This window comes from Vigna unguiculata, chromosome 5 (genome assembly GCF_037176805.1).
Source record: "Vigna unguiculata cultivar grain cowpea cultivar isolate G323 ecotype 2 chromosome 5, ASM3717680v1, whole genome shotgun sequence".
In the NCBI taxonomy this organism is placed as follows: domain Eukaryota; kingdom Viridiplantae; phylum Streptophyta; class Magnoliopsida; order Fabales; family Fabaceae; genus Vigna; species Vigna unguiculata.
Window position 1 is genome coordinate 48240076 of NC_140796.1, and position 24082 is coordinate 48264157.

General features: G+C 31.5%; 1 protein-coding gene across 1 annotated transcript; it reads left to right on the forward strand.

Moving 5' to 3' along the window:
• Positions 1 to 3226: 3226 nt before the first annotated feature.
• CYCD6;1 (Cyclin D6;1) lies at positions 3227 to 5484 on the forward strand. Its single transcript, XM_028071263.2, has 6 exons — positions 3227 to 3494; positions 3611 to 3691; positions 3927 to 4022; positions 4147 to 4363; positions 4491 to 4621; positions 4767 to 5484. Exons 1-6 carry the CDS (start codon positions 3318 to 3320, stop codon positions 5001 to 5003), a joined length of 939 nt encoding a protein of 312 aa, XP_027927064.1. The 5' UTR covers positions 3227 to 3317; the 3' UTR covers positions 5004 to 5484.
• Positions 5485 to 24082: the final 18598 nt, after the last annotated feature.

Here is a 24082-nt window from a genome sequence, read left to right on the forward strand (position 1 = left end):
ACCAGATGGAAGCATTGATCACCTCACTGGTGATACGAGTATTAAGAAATGGAATTTCACTTATTTTATTCTTAGTTTTAAGATAATCTAATTTAGCAAGTGATACATTACATATGGATATTAATATTATACATTATACATATATTACAAATGGATATTTTTTAAGTTAATGATATATTATAATATACATATTACGTGTAAGAATGTGAAATTGTGGTTTTGATATGGATTTGTGGTTTTGATTTTGTTATACTATACATATATTTTATAAAGGTTCAATTTCTTTTTTGGAGATGATGCTTTATACTTAATTTTATTTGATATTATATGATAATATATGATTTGCAAGGGGCAGGTGGGGCCACAACCCCCCTCCCCCAAATTTTTTTATTTTTTTTCATTATTTTGTATTTATTTTTTTTAATTATATAAATTTTAAAAATTTTAAATTTTTTTTTTATTTTTTTAAAATTAAATATAATTATATTCAAAATTAATAAAAATTAAATTAAGTATTTTTTATTTATTTTATAAAATACAATAATAAATAATATAATATAAAATTAAATATATAAAGAAACAAAATTATTAAGATATTTTTTATTTTCTCTCTCATTGTCTTTTGAATTTTTCATATGTTGTATTCTTCTTTCATGTTTATTTATTTTCTTTTGTTACTAAAAAAAAGACATAAACTTAGTATTTATATCCTCATTTTTTCATATTTGTTTCCATTATTAAATAAATAAATAAGGTAAATTTCTCTTATCTCACTTGATAGTGAACTATTTATTTAACATTTAGCATTATTTTTGATCTTATGACCTTTTTGTATATTCATTTATTATTAATGTAGAAGAAGAAACAGTGTACTATGATTTTTCATAGTCGATTTTTAATTGTAGCTTGATTATTATAGTTTTTTTTAGTAATTATTCTCTCAATTTTTGATTAGATTATGATAAATTATTTTTTAGTCTTAAACTTATTTTTTAAATACGTATATTAATGAAAAACAAAAGAATAAATTTATTTTTTAAAATTGATAGAGAAACTATTGGTGAAGATGAAAACATGATAATATGGTTATTTATCGCATAGCAATGAAATGAAAGCTTGCGAATATTTTTTAAATCAAATGCATGTTAATAAAATGGAAGATGAATATTTTGCAGATATGGTTATTTACATCGAAAAAAGTTAACTGAAAAATTTAATTATAATTCAATTACCATGAGTTCAAAAATATGAAAAAATGATAGACATTCCTTTAGATATGTGTAATTTCTTTGATAATTATAAATGTACTAGATTATGTATTCATTTTTATTGAATTAGTCACAATAATATTAAATATATAAATTTTGAGTATATTATTTTGACTCCCCCAAATATTTTGGTGAAGATCCGCCACTGATACCTGCAATGAGTTGAGCTTATTAAGTTCATCAAGATGTAATTATATGTATGATCATTTGGTATGCAGTAATGTTGTATTGACTAATAAATATATGTGTCTTGTTGATAGTGCAACAACTCATACAATTCTCAAGAGTAATATTTTTTTTCTCTTGTTTAGTTATGTGAGAAGTCAATATTAGCATTATTTCTAGTACTACAAATATATTTGAAGGCTCCAAAAGAGCTATTGTACTTCTACCAAGAAGTTTAATAGAAATTTATGAAGTTTCAATGATATTTGTCTAAATGAATATCATATTGAGACAAACAATGAAGGAGATATGAAATATCTTTATATCACTGGAATTGAGTTGAATAAAAAAATGTGTATAAGAGAATTGGGTTAAATTGGAGAAATTATCAGTTTTCTCTTATGATTTGTACTACACAAATATTAGCGTAATTGAAACGCATGTCATTGTAAGCCAGAAGCTTACAAATAAAAATGAATTCTTTGTTTGGCATGATCAGATGGGTCATCATGAATCTATTTTGATGCGAAAATAGTTGAAAAACTCATGTGGACACTCACTAAAGAGTCAAAAACTTCTTCATTCCAATGACTTCTCATGTAATGCACATTCACAAAGGAAAATTGATAATAAGTCTATCACCAAAAAAATTAGAAATGAGTCAAACTCATGTTTAGAACAAATAGAAGGTGATATTTGTGGTCCAGTACACCCATCATGTGAATCATTTAGATATTTCATGATTTTAATTTATGCATCAACTAGATGATCACATATTTGTTTATTATCAACTTGTAATCAGACATTTGCAAAGTTATTAGCACAATTAAGAACTCACTTCTCAGATTATCCAATTAAAAAAAATTGTTTTGATGATGCTGATGAATTTACATCTCATATTTTTTATGAGTATAATATATCAATTGGAATTGAAGTTGAACATCTATTAACACATTTCATACTCAAAATGAACTTGTAGAATTATTAGTAAAATGTCTAAAACTGATTGTAAGATCATTATTTATGAGAGCTAATCTTTCACTGACTACTTAATTATATACAATTTTACATGTTGCAATATTGATCACATCAAACCTACAAATTATCACCTACAAATGATCACATATATGCTACTATACAGTTGATTTTTTTGTTCAATAAGATAATATTTCACATTTAAGAATTTGTTTCTTGGAATAATATATTTTTTTACGAGAGAAAGTAATCTTAAAATGACACATGTTAAACAACATTTTTTATTATTAAAATTATATGTAAGAATATAAAAAAGTAAAATCTGTTTTACATTCTAATGAAAAACTGCATATTTTAATTTCTGAATTCTAATAAGGATCTTTTACTTTCCTTTTCTCTTGTATTTACAGTGTGACACAGTAGTAAGTTTCGTAGGGTGTGTAAAAATAATGTTTAAGGTATTAATTTGAGCCTCGAAAAGAGACCCAAACTCTTTGGTCATTAACTTGTCTCAACCTCTGGCACAGCATTAGCAGCATCCTCACTCACTCACCTCTCATGCAGTCCTGACACACCACTGCACAGGTGAGGGACCAAAACCAACTACCTTCTCTTTTCTCCTTTCCTCACCCATTTACCTTTTTTTTTTTTTTATTTCCTCTTTTTTCACTCTGTCTTCGCAAAAACTCCAACAAAACCTTCAATTTCAAGAAACCACACTGCATTACTCACTCTCTCACCACCTTTTACCTTCTCACACACTTTCTCTTTCTATATATACGTGTATATATATATATATATATATATATATATATATCTCATTTATTTTTCTACAATGCTTGTTCTTCTACTTACTCTTCCATACCTCTAACCAAGACGAACTTCACAAAGAAGACTTCTTTCTCATCCATGGATTTTAACCTCGAAAACCCTCTTGGAAACTTCCACGACCTTCCCTCTGAAGCTCTTCCTTCACTCTTCCTCATCGAATCCGACCACATCCCTCCACCCAATTACTGTCAAACTCTCAAAGCCAGCGACTTCGACATCTCTGTTAGGAGAAATGTTGTCTCTTTGATTTCACAGGTAACCAACCACCAACACCAATTCACTTTCTTTCACAAACACAAATATCCAATTTTCGTGTTTTTCTTTTTCTTTTTTTCTCAACGTGGCTTCTTGCTTGTTTCGTTTCTCTTCAGCTCTCCTGCACTTTCGATCCAGTTCTTCCTTACCTTGCCATCAACTACTTGGATCGCTTCCTCGCTAACCAAGGAATATTGGTAATTAGCCACACTTTTCGACTGAAATATCAAGCTTTTTGGAAATACCAGGGAAATTGTGGTGGTGGTGGTCACATTTGTTTACAATTTTGATTACATTTGTGCATGATTTCTCGCAATTTCAAGGATTGTAAGGAAATTGTGAAGGCAAATGCAACTTAAAACCTTAGTTTTGTACCAATAGAGAAAGAGTATACCCTGTTAAGATCTAACGAAAAATGGGTTTGTGCAACAGCAACCAAAGCCATGGGCAAACAAGCTTCTTGCAGTATCTTGCTTTTCTTTAGCGGCCAAGATGTTGAAAGCAGAGTACTCTGCCACTGATGTCCAGGTAAACTGTTTGAGCATTCTAAGGTTTTGAATCTCTTTCTTGAATTGAAAGTTTGAAGGCAAATGTTTTGTAAGAGGGATAGATTGATATTCATTTGAACAATACTGGTATTACTTTTGACCAGGTTCTTCTGAATCATGGTGATGGAGGTGTCATCTTCGAGACACAAACAGTTCAAAGAATGGAGGGAATTATCTTGGGGGCACTCCAATGGCGAATGCGTTCCATCACCCCGTTCTCTTTCATTCCCTTCTTCGTGAACTTGTTCAGGCTCAAAGACCCGGCATTTAGACAGGTTCTGAAGGATCGAGCATCCGAAATCATACTGAAGTCACAAAGAGGTATATATAATAATATAACTATAGCGAATGCTTAATTGACTTGAACATTGTAAGTTACATGAGTTAATTGGATTGCTAATCTAGGATTAGAGTTAAACAATGTTTGTTATTTTACTTTACTTTTCAGAGATAAAGGTGTTGGAATTCAAGCCATCTGTAGTTGCTGCGTCAGCCCTTCTGTATGCTTCACATGAGTTGTTTCCCTTTCAATATCCATGCTTCTTAGGAGCAATATCCGACTGTTCATATGTTAACAAAGTACACATTCTTTCATTCTTTTAATTTTTCTTTTATCCAACACAACATATATGGTAAAATGAGTGGTGAAAAAAACCAAACTTTTTGATACCATTATTGATAGTATTATGTGGAGATAACAGAGGGTACGATGATTTTACTGCAGGAAACTGTGGTGCAATGTTATAATGTGATAGAGGACATAGCCAGGGAGGAGTACGAATCTGTGTTGAATGTAAATTCAACTTCAGACACCCCGGTTAATGTGTTAGACGAACATTTTCTAAGCTTGGAAAGTGAAAAAACCAACGGCGTCATACAAGAGCAGGAGTTCAAAAGAAGGAAAATTACCGATTATGGCAACAAACGCACTGTCCCGTTTTCTCATTTTCATCAATGCTGAAGTACCAGAACAAGACCACATTTAATCCTCTGCTTCATCCATCACCGATTAATGTCGTTGGAAATATCACATTGTCGTGGTTTAACCGAAAAAAAATACGAGGAAAACCAATGAAGAACACAATAATAACAAGAGACACCGGTGGACTCAGAATGACAAGAGAAGAATTCGATTATCCGTAGTAACTGGACAAAATCACTGTAACGTGATCCTGGTACGACCTTCATTAAATCTGTTGGTTGTGTAAAGGAGCATAGATGATAAGATGGGTTTTTTTTTTTTTTTTTATGGTTTCGAAGAGAAAAAAAACAAAACGACAAAACGTGACTTTGAATTGTAGGGTTGAAGTTTTGTTTTTTGTTTTTTTGTTTTTCTTACTTTGTGGCTGCTTAAGCAACCAATTTTCTTGGAAAATAAAACACAGAACCTTTGTTCATGTATTATCATTGCACACAATGCATTGTTCATGTTTCTTCTTTCTTATCTGTGGGTTCAGGTCAGCGCAAACCAAGAATAGCGAAATCCCGTTATATAGCCCTGCATATACCTGTTTTCCACTGCAGATGCTAATGTATACTATTTCGTTTCAGTGATTCCTATATATATATATATATATATATATATATATATATATATATATATATATATATATATATATATATATGTTAAGGTAAAATATCGTTGTGGCAATAATTGGGCATCTGAGAAGAGTGTCCTCAAACACAACGAGGGTAAAAACTGAGTTACAAATACTACAATTTTTTTTGTATTTGATTTTTTCACAAGTATATCACCTCTTTATCGTAATCAATTTCTTCTGTTGGCAATGACTAATCATTATCTTAATATCATGAATCTAATTCAATCTCATACAAATTAGTTTGTAAAGTGAAATTAATACCATTAAATGAAACCTCCATACCTTGAACATCGATAACAAGAGGATAAAAAATGAATGTTACATAACCTGTCAACAAAAAGCTAAAAGAGGACACATTTAAACTAATTTTAAGGTAACATGTAATGTAACCAATTTTTTTTTTTTTTTACTTTCCCTCATACACGTATCTGTGAAGTTGGTTAATGTTTTTGAAGTAATTAGTGGGTAGAGAAGTGGTGAGTGTTTGGTTTGAGGGAATTTAGTGAAGAGTGGTGTTTTAATGTATATATATGAATGGTTGAAAGGTCCGAATGACTCAGACTTCTTTATCAAAGATATTTGTTCGGACCCATTTTTGAGATCTCTGTTATTGTACCTGGGAATTGATTGCAACTTCACAGTGGGAATAGGGACCACAGTGGGTTGTTTTCTTTTAAAAACAATAATAATCTTTGCTCTTTTATAAAGTTTTGTTCTCTGTTTTGTTGGGTTCTCTCCTCTTGTTTGAACTAACGTTTTTCGTGTTTATTATAATGGCGACACGGGTGGCGTTTTCAGTCGCAGACGGTCACTTATACTGAAGCATTTTCAATCCAAGTGATAAGAATCTAAAACAACACTCTTACCCTTCAAGTAACAAAATTTCTTACCTGTTCCCTGCCATAGAAAAGTTCGAGCTTGATGATGCTATGCGGTGCTTTTTTTTTTTTTTTTTTTTACTTTTGAATGCGCTGTCAGATTCCTAACATGAAAGCGCCGTTTGTTGAAATTCTTGTTTGACTCGAGATAAACAGCATGTGTAGCGGGGTTTCTGGTAAAGTAAGTATTTCATCAAACCCTTTTTACCATTTTCTATTTATATATTTTTTTTCAACACAGGTATATTATTACCAAGATTCGTTATTTGTTACCATACGTAACAGTTGTTTATAAAAGGAAGGAATATTTTCACGGTGTAATTTTTCTTTCGCGAAAACCGACGTAAGAATTCGCAAGAATAAAGACCATAAGTTAAAGCTGGGCTTTGAAATGTTGTCTAAGAGTTCAGTACTAAGTGTTATCTTCTGTAGCTGGGTTTACCAAACATGTGTCTCAGACCCGAAGTAAAACTTCTGTGTAAAAAACTTACCTTTTATATATGAACTCTTTCTGAAATTTTTAACTCTCATAAATCATCATGTGGTGGGTGGGGGTATAAATTAATAAAGAGTTTATTTTTTGAATAACCAAGTAAAAGGATTTTTAGATGAGAAATTAATAAGAAAATTAAAGCGATGCTGATATGCTTTTAAAATAGTTATTTTAATAAAAAATTTTTTTTATCATGTTTGATCATTTATGATTGAAATTTTGTAGTCTGTACATTCTAACGGAATTTTACAGTAAATGGACAAAGGTTTATAATTAGATAAAAGAAATATAAATGGTACATATAAAAGTATTTTAAAAAAAAACCTATTTAATTATGTTTTTCACTTTTATGTCATAAGAAACATTCATTTAAAAAAAAACTAAGAAGAGAAAATTAATTTCCTTTTTATTTTCAATGTAATTGGAAAGGACATTCATAAAATCTTTTCAATTTTCTCTCTCCAATAGATACCAAAACTAAGCATTTGTGTATGTATTTTTTTCTCGATTTCTCTCACTTTATAATGTCTATATACATGTGTCAAATTATATATTAATATTAAATTTGGATGACTCACTTTAAATTTATTTGTATTTATAAAGTAATATTCGTATTACTTATATATTTATAAATTCGTTTTTATCTTTATTGAGTTAGGTTCTCCAAATAGATGGGTGAAGTAAACTAAAGTTACATATATAGCAACATTATTTGTATCTTGTGAAGTTTTGCTGAGATGGTTTAGGGTGAAATGTGGAGAAGTGAGGTTGTAATTTACTGCTTCTGATGTAGGCACAAAAATAGTGAAGCAGCAATATGCTGTTATAACTTAAACTGATTCACTCATTTCCACCTAAAGAGACAAATATTGAAAACGAATTGCAACCTTGCGGGCCTTTGTTCGTAATTTCTGGGACACTGCACTCTCTTCACAGTAGATTGGACAAAAATATAATTAAAGAAAACAAGTACTCCATACCAAGATTTGTCGCAATGCTTTAGTAATGTTTTGTTTGGATTAAAATGAAAAAAGAAAAACAGTAAAAAGGAAAAGAAATGAAGATAAAAGAGACTGAATATTTAGTAGATTTGGATTTAGGGTATGAAAGAAAGAAATGAGTGGAAAATTTATAATAGAGAAGGTTTATGTAATAAAATAAATCGTTGGTATAAATTTAAAACATAGTTTTTTAAAAAACAGTTTTAAAATATAAATTGAGATAATATAAATTTTAAATTAAAATAAAAAATATTACCAAATTTAATAAATAAAAAATGTATATTTCAAAATACAAATATATTAAAGTAAATTACTTTATAAAATCTAAAATTTAAATTCATTATATTTATTATATTTATTATTTTAACATTTTATTTTACTCTAGTATAGTAATATGTATTAATAAAATATTAAATTATCTTGTTTTACTTTATCTATTATTTTAATTTTTTCGTTTTGATCATTATTTTCTATAGTACAAAAAGTGTGAATTAGTAAAATACTAAATTATTTTTATTAAATATAAAAAACATTATAAAAGGGTAATATGTATGTACACTTAAATAAGAAACATGTGAAAAATTATAATGGATTATACATATATACAATCTTCAAAAATCACCTCATTTTTCATCATCGATTGAGGATAACTATTTCCAATTTCGTGACAACCCTAAACTAGTTAATAGACAGGCTGGAGCAATAAATTTGGGAGTGATGCACACTGAGGCCCTGTCTTATGAACCAAGTAGATGGATGGGTCAGTGAGACAGTGACACAGTGAAAAAGATAAACTGCATGAATAGAAAGTTCAGTTGCATTGATATTGCCGACGATAACTCTCTACTCTTACGGTTTCACTCTTCCACGATAACTCTTATCATCAAACAGATAGAAACATGCAAAAGGATTACGTAATTACCGATACTAAATTAATCAACGTAGCAGTTGTTAAGTAATGATTGAGCAGTTATTAAGAAATTTACTTGTGTAAGAATAAAAGAATAGAGTGAAGGAAAGTATAGGTAATTAATGCAATGTGAGAATCTTGCAGGATGAGAATGGTACGAGTTGTTTTTTGGTTGAATTGGGGTGTGAGGGCAAGATGAACAGAGCAATTAAAGGAGTGGAACCCCCAGTCCTGGTGAAAGTCACATGAATTCTGAGACAAAAGAAAGAGAGTTGGCACTTGTCATGGTTATAGTTAAAGTGGTTACAAACTTACAATGATAAGCCTCCAAACTCCATAATACGAGGTGGTCTAGATCTTTGTCTCATTAGTGAAAAACAATATCCAACACACTTCTCATGCTACCTTCACTTCATATCTGCTTCCGTGCATCCACCATTTGCTTGGATTTTAAAACTCATGAAATCCAAACTCAACTCTTCTTTCTCCCTCTCTGTGGATATGTTTGTTCACAAGTTTAAAACTATTTTAACGAACTAAACAATACATATGAAAATCTATTTACACTTAAATGAAAGTTAGATAAATTTTATTCCACTACAAAAAATTACTCATTAACAATCAATTTTAATGATCAATTTAAATATCAATTTATAAAATAAAAAATATTAGTTACTAAAATAGTCATTATTAGGAATAAAAAATTATAATTGGTCTCTAAAATTTGTTTATCAAAATTTTAGTTATCAGAGAAAGTTGGTCACTAAAGATTAGCTACCACGGTTTTTTTTTTGCTACAAAAGGAATTAGTTTTTAAATTAGTTTCTATTTAATTAGTGATCAATTTAACGACCAATTATAATTTTTTATTCATAATAATAATTATTTTAGTTACCAATAATTTTTTATTTTGCAAATTGATATCTAAATTAGTTAGTATAATGACTAACAAATTTTAACCACTAAAATTAGTTGTTAATGAGACTTTTTTTTTAGTATTTAAAAGCATAAGTTTAATTAGGATTCCAAACAGAAATCTAAATAATTAATCATGTAAATCCTTCGTCTATATTAATGCATGCAATTTTCTTTTATGTTAAAAAGTAGGATTGAGTATAATTTATTGTCTTTAATCTACTTTTAGAAATTATATTTCATCCTTAAACTAAATGTATACTTACTTTCTTTGTGTACTATATGAAAACAATGTAATACATATCATTTTCAATGAACACGATGTGAATGTTATATTATAATTTATTTTGAAACTTCATTTGTCCCATGATAAATACTTTAAGAATATTTTACGTGACTTTCATAATGTACAAATGAATGAAATATGTATATATTTGGTTTAGGACAAAACACAAATTTCAAAAATAATTTAAAAAGGAAAAACATATTTAACTTAAGATTTTATTAAGAGAAAGAGAAAGTAATACGAATATACACTCCAATCTACCAGTAGAAACTATATGAAGCCATGCATATAAAGGATAAATGCAAACATGTATAAGATCTATACAACCTAATTACAAAACATCATTGAAATTGAAAAAAAAAAATCTAAAATACAATTTTAGTATGCATGATCCATGTAAATGTAAATAAGAAAAATGAGAAAGGTTGTGTACTAGAGTAAAAACGAAATAACTTTAGTATCAATAATAAGGAATTGATACCTCTACTTGTCTAATAAATTTTCAGTCAAAGAATTTCAAGTACTTTACCTTTAAACTACCAAGATTTCGTTTGGCAAGTTCCTGCTACTAACCTTTGTAACGTATATATTAACTAGTTTTAAAATTGACAAAAAAAATATTTTTCCAGATAAAATTGAAATTATTTAGATAAATCCCTTACTATGTGTGCATATTTACACACCTTTGAGTATGAGCCTTTTATTATTGCACATAAGTAAGTTCTCCGTGTATGGTGATTTGGAAAAAGAAACAAAGGGTGCAGGAAGAAACATCATAGGCCTTCATGTATTGGCCCATTCTATGTTAGATATATCCAAAGCAGCAAAGCCCATTCCAAATAATATACTATTGGAATTTGTTTTGGATATGCTGAAAGAAGAAAACAATTAGGGTGGAAAAAGAAGGGTAATAGAAAAAGTTGAGTAGAAAAACAAAATAAACTATTTTTTGTTTATAAAATAAAAAAAATGGAAAAGAAAAATTGTATAATTCACTCTAGGTTCCATCATAGACTTCATCATAGGCACATGCTGCACCATCACATTCTAAGTTAAAGAACACTTAATCTCATCTTGTACACTAATTATTTACTTACTACCAGAAATAACATTAATATTTTAATGTACCCGTATATAATTAGATTGATCATAATTAATCATCTTACAATTTAACAAAGTAGAAACAATTTTTTATAATCTACATCATCAATGATAAAAATAGATCTTGATCTTTCTACAAAAAATTGATTAGATAAATCAAATAAGAAATCAAGATCAACTAAAAAATTGAAAAAAAAAAATTCTCAAAACTTATTCTTAGTAATCATCTAAAAATAAATGCATGTTATATCCACGTGTTATTGTGAAAATAATGTTTCTGTGTTAAAATTAATTTTTCATCAAATAAGTTTTTGTTGTGTTGAATTAAAACTGAGTTTTATTTTAACTCTCATTTTTGTATTTATGTTTTTGTGAAATTTTATTATAATTGTTTGTTTATTATCATACCGAATGTTTATTCTAAAAATTATAGTTGATAATGAGAAAATAACTTTATAATTGATAGGCTGGAAATTTAAGAATAGAAGAAAAGAAATCAGATAAACTTTCTCTTTTATATTTCTTGTTATGGAACTCCAAAACTATCGTAATCATAATTTTCTCTAAATAGTTAAAAAATATTAATAAATAAAATTAAATTAACAGTTTTTATAATTTTTAAATTAATTCATTATCATTTAATTTTTTTAAAATACCATTTATTTTATCTGACAGGTTGTTAAAAATAGATCTGTCTAATACTCTTAACCACAAAGGGATCTGTGTTGATTAATGAGTTTCTCACTTGTTTAAAGTGTATCTTGAAGGAGTCTTTAAGGTTTAAAGCTTAGTTAATCAATCACACAGTTCTGGGTTAATGGACTGTTTTAAAACAATCAAGGAGAATTAAAAGAGAGAAGAAAGAAGCAAGACACACAATTTATACTGGTTCGATTCAAAAAGAATCTACATCCAGTCTTCTCCTAAGTAACACACTTAGGAGGATTCCACTAAACAGAAAGGTTCCAAGAATTACAAGCACACCTATGTAATTCTAACCCCCAAAACCCAAGAACTTGATTCAACAATCAAGAACTTCCCCTAGGAGCAATGCATCCACACAATTGCACCTAGGCCCACACTTCAACGACTGAAGCTACTGTAATCAAAGACACAGAAAACAAAACAAGAAACGAAAACACCTAAGTTGTGCAGATTTGACTTGATGCTCCTTGAATCAAGCAAGATCCTTCATGGTAGAGTCAACCATCAATCATTCTTGGATCTGTGCTTGGGTTATTGCAGAATCTTCTGAAGCTCTTCTGTCTCTCAGATTGCTCTTTCTCAGATGAAGACTGCGTGATCTCTCTCAAAAATTCCAGACCCAAAACAGATTACAAAACAGCTTTTATACAAGGTTTTTGCTGTCACTAATTCAATTAGCCATTTACCTAATCGATTATCGTGAGTATATTTTCACTTACTTAGTACAATACTCACAGCTAATCAATTAGTCAAGGAGCTAATCATATACAGAGTTACACAGCAAGCCTGAAATACAATTGATAAAGAGAAGCTAATATCCTAATGCATATCCTAACTGGACCAAGCTATGTTTTATCCCAGATCAGTAGACATCATCAAAATTGTTCTTCATTTATGGATGAAAGGCTCCCCCTTTCAACAATCTCCCCCTTTTTGATGATGTCCAAAACATGGACTATGATAAGCCTGCCTGCAGCACATTAAGCAAACACAACAGCAGTACAAGCACACAAGGCAAACAACAGCATAGGCATATAACAGATATCACTTTAATTTTATGCTCCCCCTATCAGTATAGCCTATCAATGCAGTGGCAAAATAATTCTCCCCCTTTTTGGACAGTAGCAAAAAGACATATTCAAGATGGGACAGAAAAAAAACAACTAAATAGCGCAGCAAAGTAAAAGATGCAGCAGTAGATAATGCATAACAACCAGGATAACAACCAGAATGCATAGCAATTTCGCATAATGGATTAGCGGGCTCCTTTTGAGAAATTAAGTAACAACTATGTGATGCAGAACTTAACACAGACTAGGCTTCAGATAGAGCACAATAATGGATTAAGGCCAAGGTTAGGCAAGCAGCTACACAGTTTGAACACAATAGGCATACAATGTATGACAATACTACCAACGCAGCAGGTGAAATCAGTAGCGCAGGTTAACATCAGAGTGCAGACAGCCATAATCAGTTGCAATATCACAATAGAAGAGGAACTTTTCACCTTGGCAATGCCTAAAATTTGACCTTTGTTATTAACACCTCTTGTAACATGACCAATAATTGGCTTTGTAAGATATCTTGCAGAACTTCTTCTCATCTCCTTTCATGTGTCTTGAGCATCCATTATATAAAAGCTACATTGTTTTCCTTGCATCAAGACACACCTGAAACAAAGATTAAAGAGAAGATGCAGGTACCCAATTGAACTTGGGTCCTTTCATGTTAGTGGTTTGAGGTGTTCCTTTAGGTACCCATCTGTACTCTCCTTTAGGAACCCCACAATTTTTAAAGTAGCAGGAATTAGAAAAATGGCCAGGTTCAGAACAGTAGGAGCAAATGACAGATGTTGGTTTACTCATATCTAGAAAACTTCTGGTGCCTAATGGATTAGATTTGCCACTGTAACCTATTCCCTCTTTATTAAGCACACTCCTTTGAGATCCTAACACTGCATCAAGATTTGATCTTCCCAAAGTGAATTTTGAGAGAGTTTTCATTAGATAATCTATCTTTTCTAGCTGTCCTGGGCATTTTTCACATTGGGGAGAGCTTGTGTCATCTTTGGACCTAGAGTGTTTCTTAGATTTCTCTAGTTTTTCAAGACTTGTTATCAGATTTTCATTTTCCTCTTCTAGTTGCTTTACTCTACCTTCAAGCCATTTAATTTCTCCTCTACGCTTATTATTTGACTTTTGCAATTTTGTAGCTTCCTTATGCAATTCATTAAAAGCATCAAGTAATTCATAGTAATTATTTTCATCATCATTGGAGTTGAAACTACTCACACTACTCTTAGAAGAGCTTGTTCCAGCCATAAGACAGAGGTTGGTCTCTTCCTCAATGCTTCCATCAGATTCACTAGATGAGCTGGAGTCACTATTGTAAGCTTTCCTTTTCTTCTTGTGCTTGTCTGTCTCACCTTTCTCTTCTAATTTTTGCTTCAGCTTGAGGACAGGGCATTCAGGTTTGATGTGTCCCATTTTTCCACACTCATAGCAAGTTGGAACATGTTTTTCTTGCTTCCTAGAGGATCTTTTAATTTCTGCAGAATTACTGGTAGCTTTGTTCTTGTATTTTATAAATTTTGAGAACCCCTTTACCATTAGTCTCAAGGCTTCACTGTCAGAGTTGTAATCATCATTAGATTCATCTACAATTTCTGCTTTCTTCAGTTTTGCTGCAGATTTTACAGCACTCTTCAAGGCTATTGTGTGCCTCTTTTCTCCATCCTCTTCTTCCTTGAGTCTTCCAAGCTCTAGTTCGTGTTCTCTTAGCTTTCCAAAGAGTGTAGCTATGTTCATGCTAGTGAGGTCTTTGGATTCTGAAATTGCAGTGACTTTGGGCTGCCATGTCTGTTAAAAATAGTTCTGTCTAATACTCTTAACCACAAAGGGATCTGTGTTGATTGATGAGTTTCTCACTTGTTTAAAGTGTATCTTGAAGGAGTCTTTAAGGTTTAAAGCTTAGTTAATCAATCACACAGTTCTGGGTTAATGGACTGTTTTAAAACAATCAAGGAGAATTAAAAGAGAGAAGAAAGAAGCAAGACACACAATTTATACTGGTTTGATTCAAAAAGAATCTACATCCAGTCTTCTCCTAAGTAACACACTTAGGAGGATTCCATTAAACAGAAAGGTTCCAAGAATTACAAGCACACCTATGTAATTCTAACCCCCAAAACCCAAGAACTTGATTCAACAATCAAGAACTTCCCCTAGGAGCAATGCATCCACACAATTGCACCTAGGTCCACACTTCAACCACTGAAGCTACTGTAATCAAAGACACAGAAAACAAAACAAGAAACGAAAACACCTAAGTTGTGCAGATTTGACTTGATGCTCCTTGAATCAAGCAAGATCCTTCATGGTAGAGTCAACCATCAATCATTCTTGGATCTGTGCTTGGGTTATTGCAGAATCTTCTGAAGCTCTTCTGTCTCTCAGATTGCTCTTTCTCAGATGAAGACTGCGTGATCTCTCTCAAAAATTCCAGACCCAAAACAGATTACAAAACAGCTTTTATACAAGGTTTTTGCTGTCACTAATTCAATTAGCCATTTACCTAATCGATTATCGTGAGTATATTTTCACTTACTTAGTACAATACTCACAGCTAATCAATTAGTCAAGGAGCTAATCATATACAGAGTTACACAGCAAGCCTGAAATACAATTGATAAAGAGAAGCTAATATCCTAATGCATATCCTAACTGGACCAAGCTATGTTTTATCCCAGATCAGTAGACATCATCAAAATTGTTCTTCATTTATGGATGAAAGGCTCCCCCTTTCAACAATCTCCCCCTTTTTGATGATGTCCAAAACATGGACTATGATAAGCCTGCCTGCAGCACATTAAGCAAACACAACAGCAGTACAAGCACACAAGGCAAACAACAGCATAGGCATATAACAGATATCACTTTAATTTTATGCTCCCCCTATCAGTATAGCCTATCAATGCAGTGGCAAAATAATTCTCCCCCTTTTTGGACAGTAGCAAAAAGACATATTCAAGATGGGACAGGAAAAAAAACAACTAAATAGCGCAGCAAAGTAAAAGATGCAGCAGTAGATAATGCATAACAACCAGGATAACAACCAGAATGCATAGCAATTTCGCATAATGGATTAGCGGGCTCCTTTTGAGAAATTAAGTAGCAACTATGTGATGCAGAACTTAACACAGACTAAGCTTTAGACAGAATACGATAATGGATTAAGGCCAAGGTTAGGCAAGCAGCTACACAGTTTGAACACAGGAGGCATACAATGTATGACAATACTAACAACGCAGCAGGTGAAATCAATAGCGCAGGTTAACATCAGAGTGCAGACAGCCATAAATCAAATCAGCAATTAAGTATTGCAATATCAGTTTAAATCAGTTGCAATATCACAATAGAAGAGGAACTTTTCACCTTGGCAATGCCTAAAATTTGACCTTTGTTATTAACACCTCTTGTAACATGACCAATAATTGGCTTTGTAAGATATCCTGCAGAACTTCTTCACATCTCCTTTCATGTGTCTTGAGCATCCATTATATAAAAGCTACATTGTTTTCCTTGCATCAAGACACACCTGAAACAAAGATTAAAGAGAAGATGCAGGTACCCAATTGAACTTGGGTCCTTTCATGTTAGTGGTTTGAGGTGTTCCTTTAGGTACCCATTTGTACTCTCCTTTAGGAACCCCACAATTTTTAAAGTAGCAGGAATTAGAAAAATGGTCAGGTTCAGAACAATAAGTGCAGATAATAGAGGATGGTTTACTGATGTTGAGGAAATTTCTACACGATAATCGATTAGAGTTGCCACTGTAACCAATTCCCTCTTTATTCAGCACACTCCTTTGAGATCCTAGTACAACATCTAGGTTGGATCTTCCTAGGGTAAATTTTGAGAGAGTTTTCATCAAATACTCTATCTTTTCTAGCTGTCCTGGGCAGTGCTCACATCTGGACCTAGGATGCTTTTCAGATTTTTCTAATTTCTCCAAGCAAGTTATTAGATTCTCATTTTCCTCTTCTAACTGTTTTATCCTACCCTCAAGCCATTTAATCTCTCCTTTACGCTTGCTATTTGACTTTTGCAGTTTTGTAGCTTCCTTATGCAGTTCATTAAATGCATCAAGCAATTCATAGTAATTATTTTCCTCATGTTCAGATGTGAAACTACTCACACTGCTTTTGGATGATTCTGCTTTAGCCATCAGACACAGATTATTTTCCTCTTCAGTGCTGTCATTAGATTCACTGGATGTGCTGGAATCATTTTCTTCCTAAGCAATGTAGGCTTTCTTTTTCTTCAGGTGCTTCTCTGCCTCATTTTTCTCTTCCAGTTTCTGCTTCATCTTCAACACTGGACAATCAGCTTTGATGTGTCCTGTCTTACCACATTCATAGCAGGTTTGAGTTCCAGATCTGGACTGCTTCTTGTTTCCTGCATGATTGTTATTAGTTTTATTCTTATACTTCAGAAATTTTGAGAACTTTTTCACCATTAGTCTCAAGGCTTCACTGTTAGAGTTGTGGTCATTGGAGTCATCTGCAGAATCTGCCTTTTTCTGTTTTACTGCAGATTTCACTGCACTCTTCAAGGCTATAGTGTGCCTCTTTTCTCCATCCTCTTCTTCCTTCCGTCTTCCAAGCTCTAATTCATGTTCCCTCAATTTTCCAAAGAGAGTGGCTATGCTCATGCTAGTGAGGTCTCTAGATTCAGAAATTGCTGTCACTTTGGGCTGCCATGTCCTATTTAAGCTCTTCAAGATTTTGATATTGAGTTCCTCTTTGTCAAAGGTCTTGCCAAGAGCTAGGAGGTGATTTACTATATGTGTAAATCTTTTCTGCACATCACAAATGCTTTCTCCAGTCTTCATTCTGAACATCTCATACTCTTGAATGAGAGTATTCTTTCTTGCCCTTTTTACTTCATTTGTGCCCTCATGGGTTACTTCCAAGACATCCCACATTTCTTTGGCTGATTCACACACGGATACCCTATAAAATTCATCCAAGGTTAGTGCAGAAGATATAATATTTTTGGCTCTAACATCATAATGTGCCCTCTTATTCTCATCAGGGGTCCATTGTGAGAATTCTTTAGGAAAAGTCTCTCCATCCACTATTTTAATTGGTTTAAAAGGTCCATTCACCACTGCATCCCATACCCCTTTGTCTACTGATTCAAGAAAGATTTTCATTCGAATTTTCCAGAAGGGATAGTTTTCCCCAGCAAACAGAGGGGGCCTGTTAATGGATGCCCCTTCAGCAAAGGTTTGAGATGTATTAGACATAACAGGATCTTTCTAATCGATTATCGTGCGATTAGCCAGCTCTGATACCAATTGTTAAAAATAGTTCTGTCTAATACTCTTAACCACAAAGGGATCTGTGTTGATTGATGAGTTTCTCACTTGTTTAAAGTGTATCTTGAAGGAGTCTTTAAGGTTTAAAGCTTAGTTAATCAATCACACAGTTCTGGGTTAATGGACTGTTTTAAAACAATCAAGGAGAATTAAAAGAGAGAAGAAAGAAGCAAGACACACAATTTATACTGGTTCGATTCAAAAAGAATCTACATCCAGTCTTCTCCTAAGTAACACACTTAGGAGGATTCCACTAAACAGAAAGGTTCCAAGAATTACAAGCACACCTATGTAATTCTAACCCCCAAAACCCAAGAACTTGATTCAACAATCAAGAACTTCCCCTAGGAGCAATGCATCCACACAATTGCACCTAGGTCCACACTTCAACCACTGAAGCTACTGTAATCAAAGACACAGAAAACAAAACAAGAAACGAAAACACCTAAGTTGTGCAGATTTGACTTGATGCTCCTTGAATCAAGCAAGATCCTTCATGGTAGAGTCAACCATCAATCATTCTTGGATCTGTGCTTGGGTTATTGCAGAATCTTCTGAAGCTCTTCTGTCTCTCAGATTGCTCTTTCTCAGATGAAGACTGCGTGATCTCTCTCAAAAATTCCAGACCCAAAACAGATTACAAAACAGCTTTTATACAAAGGTTTTTGTTGTCACTAATTCAATTAGCCATTTACCTAATCGATTATCGTGAGTATATTTTCACTTACTTAGTATAATACTCACAGCTAATCAATTAGTCAAGGAGCTAATCATATACAGAGTTACACAACAAGCCTGAAATACAATTGATAAAGAGAAGCTAATATCCTAATGCATATCCTAACTGGACCAAGCTATGTTTTATCCCAGATCAGTAGACATCATCAAAATTGTTCTTCATTTATGGATGAAAGGCTCCCCCTTTCAACACAGGTTGCTGGGTAGAATAATATTTTCAGTTAGTTCCGTAAGCCATCTTTCAAACTGAAAAAAGAAAAAAGAAATTAAAGGTTTAAAATAGTTAACATACCGATATATAATAATATTATAAATTGAAATTATAAATATTTATAAATAAATTTCAATTATTAATTTTAATTGAATGATTTATCATATAAAAATAATAAATTTTTTCAGTTTATTAATTTAACATATTAATTAACCAATTAAAATTTAAAAAATATTTACACAATCAAATATATTTTAGGTTAAAATATCTTTTTTGTCTCAATTTTCGTCTAATTTTTTCAAATAAGTTTTAGTTTTAGTTTTGTATTCAAATAGGTCATAATTTTCGTCAATTTTGTTCAATTGGATCCTTTTTAGCTAACACCATTTATATCATTAACGACTATGAACAGTGACTACCACGTGTCATTTCGTGGTTTTTTTTTTTTTTGGAATTTTTTTTAAGTTTTTTTAAATTTTTTTTAAATGTACACGTGTCAACCCAGTAGCGGCATACCACGTGTCACTTCGTGGCTTTTTTGAATTTTTTTAAATTTTTTTTAAATGTTCACGTGTCAACCCAGTAGCGTGCCACATGTCAAAGTCAATATTCTATATTCAATTGGGTCCCTATATTTATTATTTTTGTTCAATTTAATCTCAATTTTTGTTAACATTAACCAATTTGCTCCCTGTCGAAGATGTGATCAAATTTAATTTTTATATCAAAGTTATAATGATGTGAATTTTAATATATTATATAAAAATATTTAATAAAAAATGTGAATTTTAATATAAAATTAAATTTGGTTTCAATTTAGAGAGGGACCAAATTGGTTAATATTAACAAAAATTGGGACTAAATTGAACAAAAATAACAAATATAGGGACCAAATTGAATATAGAACATTGACTTTGACACGTGGCATGCTACTGACACGTTGATATTTAAGTTTTTTAAAAAACAATTCAAAGAAATTAAAAAAAAAATCAAAAAAACCACGCACGCTATTAGGTTGAGACATGTACATTTAAAAAATATAAAAAAAATTAAAAAAATTAAAAAAAAAACCACGAAATGACACGTGGCAGTCACTGTTCATGGTTGTTAATGAATTAAACCGTATTAGCAAAAAAGGACCCAATTGAACAAAATGGACGAAAATTGGGACCTATTTAAACACAAAACCAAAATTAGAACTTATTTAAAAAAATTTGACGAAAATTAGAATAAAAATGTATTTTAACCTATATTTTATTATATAAATATTAAAAAATAAAAGTGAGAAAATGTAACAAATTGACTTGACAATATTCTATCCATGTCAAAATTAGAAAATGAGTCTAACGTATTCTAAAGGAAAAACAATAAAATAAATGACAAGCAAACATGTTTTGTCATTCATATCTTTATCCTTTAATTTTATTGTTTTATTATTACTTAGGATAAAATTTGTGCACATAATGACAAGAAAAAAATAATATTTAATTTGTTTGTAAATATTTGAGGACTTTACTTATGTTTTAAAATACAATTGACAAGGGCATAATAAGAATGGGTTTACTTTTGACACTCTAATTTTTCTTTAACATTTCACTTACAACTTCATATAATATTGTAAATTGATGTCTCATTTCGATTTACTTCAATCATCTGAGTTTGATTCACTTTTTCATATTCTTGTTTTAAAAAAGTTATCCACTTTTAATCATTAGATAGTTATTTTAAACAATATATATATATATATATATATATATATATATATATATAATAATAATAATAATAATAATAAAAGATTCTCTTTTTTACTATTCATAATTTTTTAAATTTTATGAATAATTACTTTTTTGAAATTTAAATAAATATTTATAGAAAAATTACACACAATACAGGAAAATTTATAACAATTATTTATATTTATATTCACTTTTATAAAATTAAATTTATAATTTTATATCATTGATAAAATATTACTTTTTATAAAGTAATTTATTGTTGATATCGCGTAGCGGAATGTTTGAGCGTGCTGACAAAACCAACAGGAGGGTGAATTGGTTTTTAAATAATAAAATTAATACTTTAAAATTTTTCCAAAATTTATCAATTAGATCAATAAATAATTTCTTTAAAACACAATAATAGATGAAATAAAGAGATAGAAAAGAAGATTTGAACACAAGTATTTATACTGGTTCGGATCAAAAGATCCTACGTCCAGTTGTTAATCTCTTAAAAACGAGATTAACTAAATCACTAACAAGTAACAAATTTACAATCAGATATTAAGAGTGTAAGGAAAGAAAACACCTTTCTTGAATCACACAAGAGATTAACACCTATCTAAATCACACAGAGAACCTTGACCTTAGCTTTCCTAGCAACAACAACACTCAATCTCCTAGAACACCTCTCAGGAAAAGTTATCGCTCTACCCACACTAGGTTTTTCAAAGCTTCTATTGAGAACACTCAGAGAACTCTTTTGCAGTCACATCACTAGTACTCTAGCTTCTCAAAAAGGTAAGTGAGAAGTAACTATGAGGTTCTTAAATAGGGGTTCCAGAAATTAGGTCAAAAAAACTGAACAGTCGCGCCCAACTGACCAGGATAATCGATTATCACTAGTGATAATCGATTATTCCAGTGTGGTTTTATGAAAAACAAATTTTTGAGCAGATAATCGATTATCAGAGGTAATAATCGATTATTCCAGTGTTTTCTTGAAAAAAATGGTTCAGCTCAGGATAATCAATTATTCTAAGTGATAATCGATTATCACTTTGATTTTTCGAGAAACACCAGGTTTTTCTTGTATAATACTGATTCTAACTAATCTAATTACATTTTACAAGATAGCTTTAAACACTACAACACATGGTCTTCATATTGACTTCTAGATGGCTTTCATGACTTCTTTTATCATCATCAAAATCTTACTTCAGCATTTAGGCTTGTATTGCTTTTGCCAACATTTATAACAATTACTTTTTACACACAATACAGGAAGACACTTATATTTTTAATGTAAAAAACTCTAAATATGAAAAGTAAATAAAAATCGAATAAAGATATCTAAACTTTTTCAACACAAATATTTTAAAATAATATAAAAAAGAGATTTAAAAATACTTTTATATGAGTTATCAAGTTTGTGGTGTACTTTTTTTCATGAAAATAAGTTGTATTTATAAATGGATGGTAATATTAATCACAAAAGAAGAGACCAATATCTTTAATGTAAAAAACTCTAAATATGAAAAGTAAAAAAAAATTCACTAGTACAAATCAGTTAATTAAAGTTCACCGAGGTTAAATACAGGTACAAGAGGGAACTATATAAAAAAAGCACAACAAGTTCCTACATGACCCACACATACTTCAAAGCAATAACTCTTTCAAATTTAAAGAACACAAAAACAAACCTAAAATAGTGCAATACTAGTTTTTTTTCTTCTTTTGGTAAGATAAAAAATATATAATTAAATGAGACATTTGACTTGTCCCAATCCATACAAAGTGTCCAAAACAAAATGAAAAACTCTATTAAGACAATTTTCAAAAAGAAAAAAAATCATTAGTTGAGTGGAGAAATCTTAAGACATCAATTTTTTCTATGACCGACTCCCGTTGGAGAATTTCATTCTCAGAAGCTCTAAAAGGATAATTTTATGGATCAACAATAATAAATTAATTTCTCTAACCACAAACCTTTAATTGACAAATCTAATTGTCAAAATAAATAACCATATATCACAAATTTTTTGTCAAAAATTGAATTCGATCCAACAATGAATGAAGTAATAATTGAAAGTTTACTAATGTGGCTTGATGGATATGCCAACCAATTTTCTTTTTCTCTCTTTTTATTTCCTTCCAAGTGTTATAACAGTTAAAACTACCATGATCCAAAAGATCCACCTCTATTTGGAGTTAGGGGTGGGCAAAAAATCTAATTTTCTTGATCCAATCCACTTTTGCTCTGATCCAATCCATTTAAAATCTATTTTATTAAAAATCCAATCAATTTAAAATCCACTTAATGGATATGGATTTCAATCTAATCTATATTTTATATATTTTATGGATTGGATATCCTTTTTATAAATCAAGATTTTCAAATATGGATAATCCAAAAAATCCAATCCAAATTTTTAATTTAAATTTTTAGTTGGGTAAGACTAAAGGTTGAGATGGACTAGGCTACATTCACACTCGGACGGGCCTTGCTCGACGACCTATACAGATCGGGCAGGCCCGACGACCATAAGAGGTTGGGCGGGCCTAAAGATATGAACGGGCTAGTCGAGCCCGACAACCTGGATGAGTCGATCGGGCCCAACGATCCAGAAAATTCGGGTGAGCTCAATGACTCGAATGGGTCAGGCGGGCCCGACGAACCGAACAGGTCAGGCGGGCTTGATGACCTGAACGGGCAAGGCGGGCCCGATGACCCGACGAGCCAGGTGGGCCCGAAGACCCGAACGGGCCAAACGAGCCCAAAACCCAAACGGGCTAGGCAGGTTCGAAGATCCAAACAAGCCAAGCGTGCTTGAAGACCCGAACGGGTCAGGCGGGCTCGAAGAACCAAACGGGTCAGGCAGGCCCGAAGACCCAAACGGGCCTGACGGTCTGATGAGCCGAACGAGTCAGGCGGGCTTGAAGAATCAAACGAGTAAGGCGGGCTCGAAGACCCGAACGAGCCAGGCGGGCCCAAAGGACCGAATGAGCCAAGAGGGCTCGAAGAACCGAACGGGGTAGGCAGACTAGATGACCTAAACGGGCCCGATGACCTGAACAGGCACGGCGGGCCCGAAGACTTAG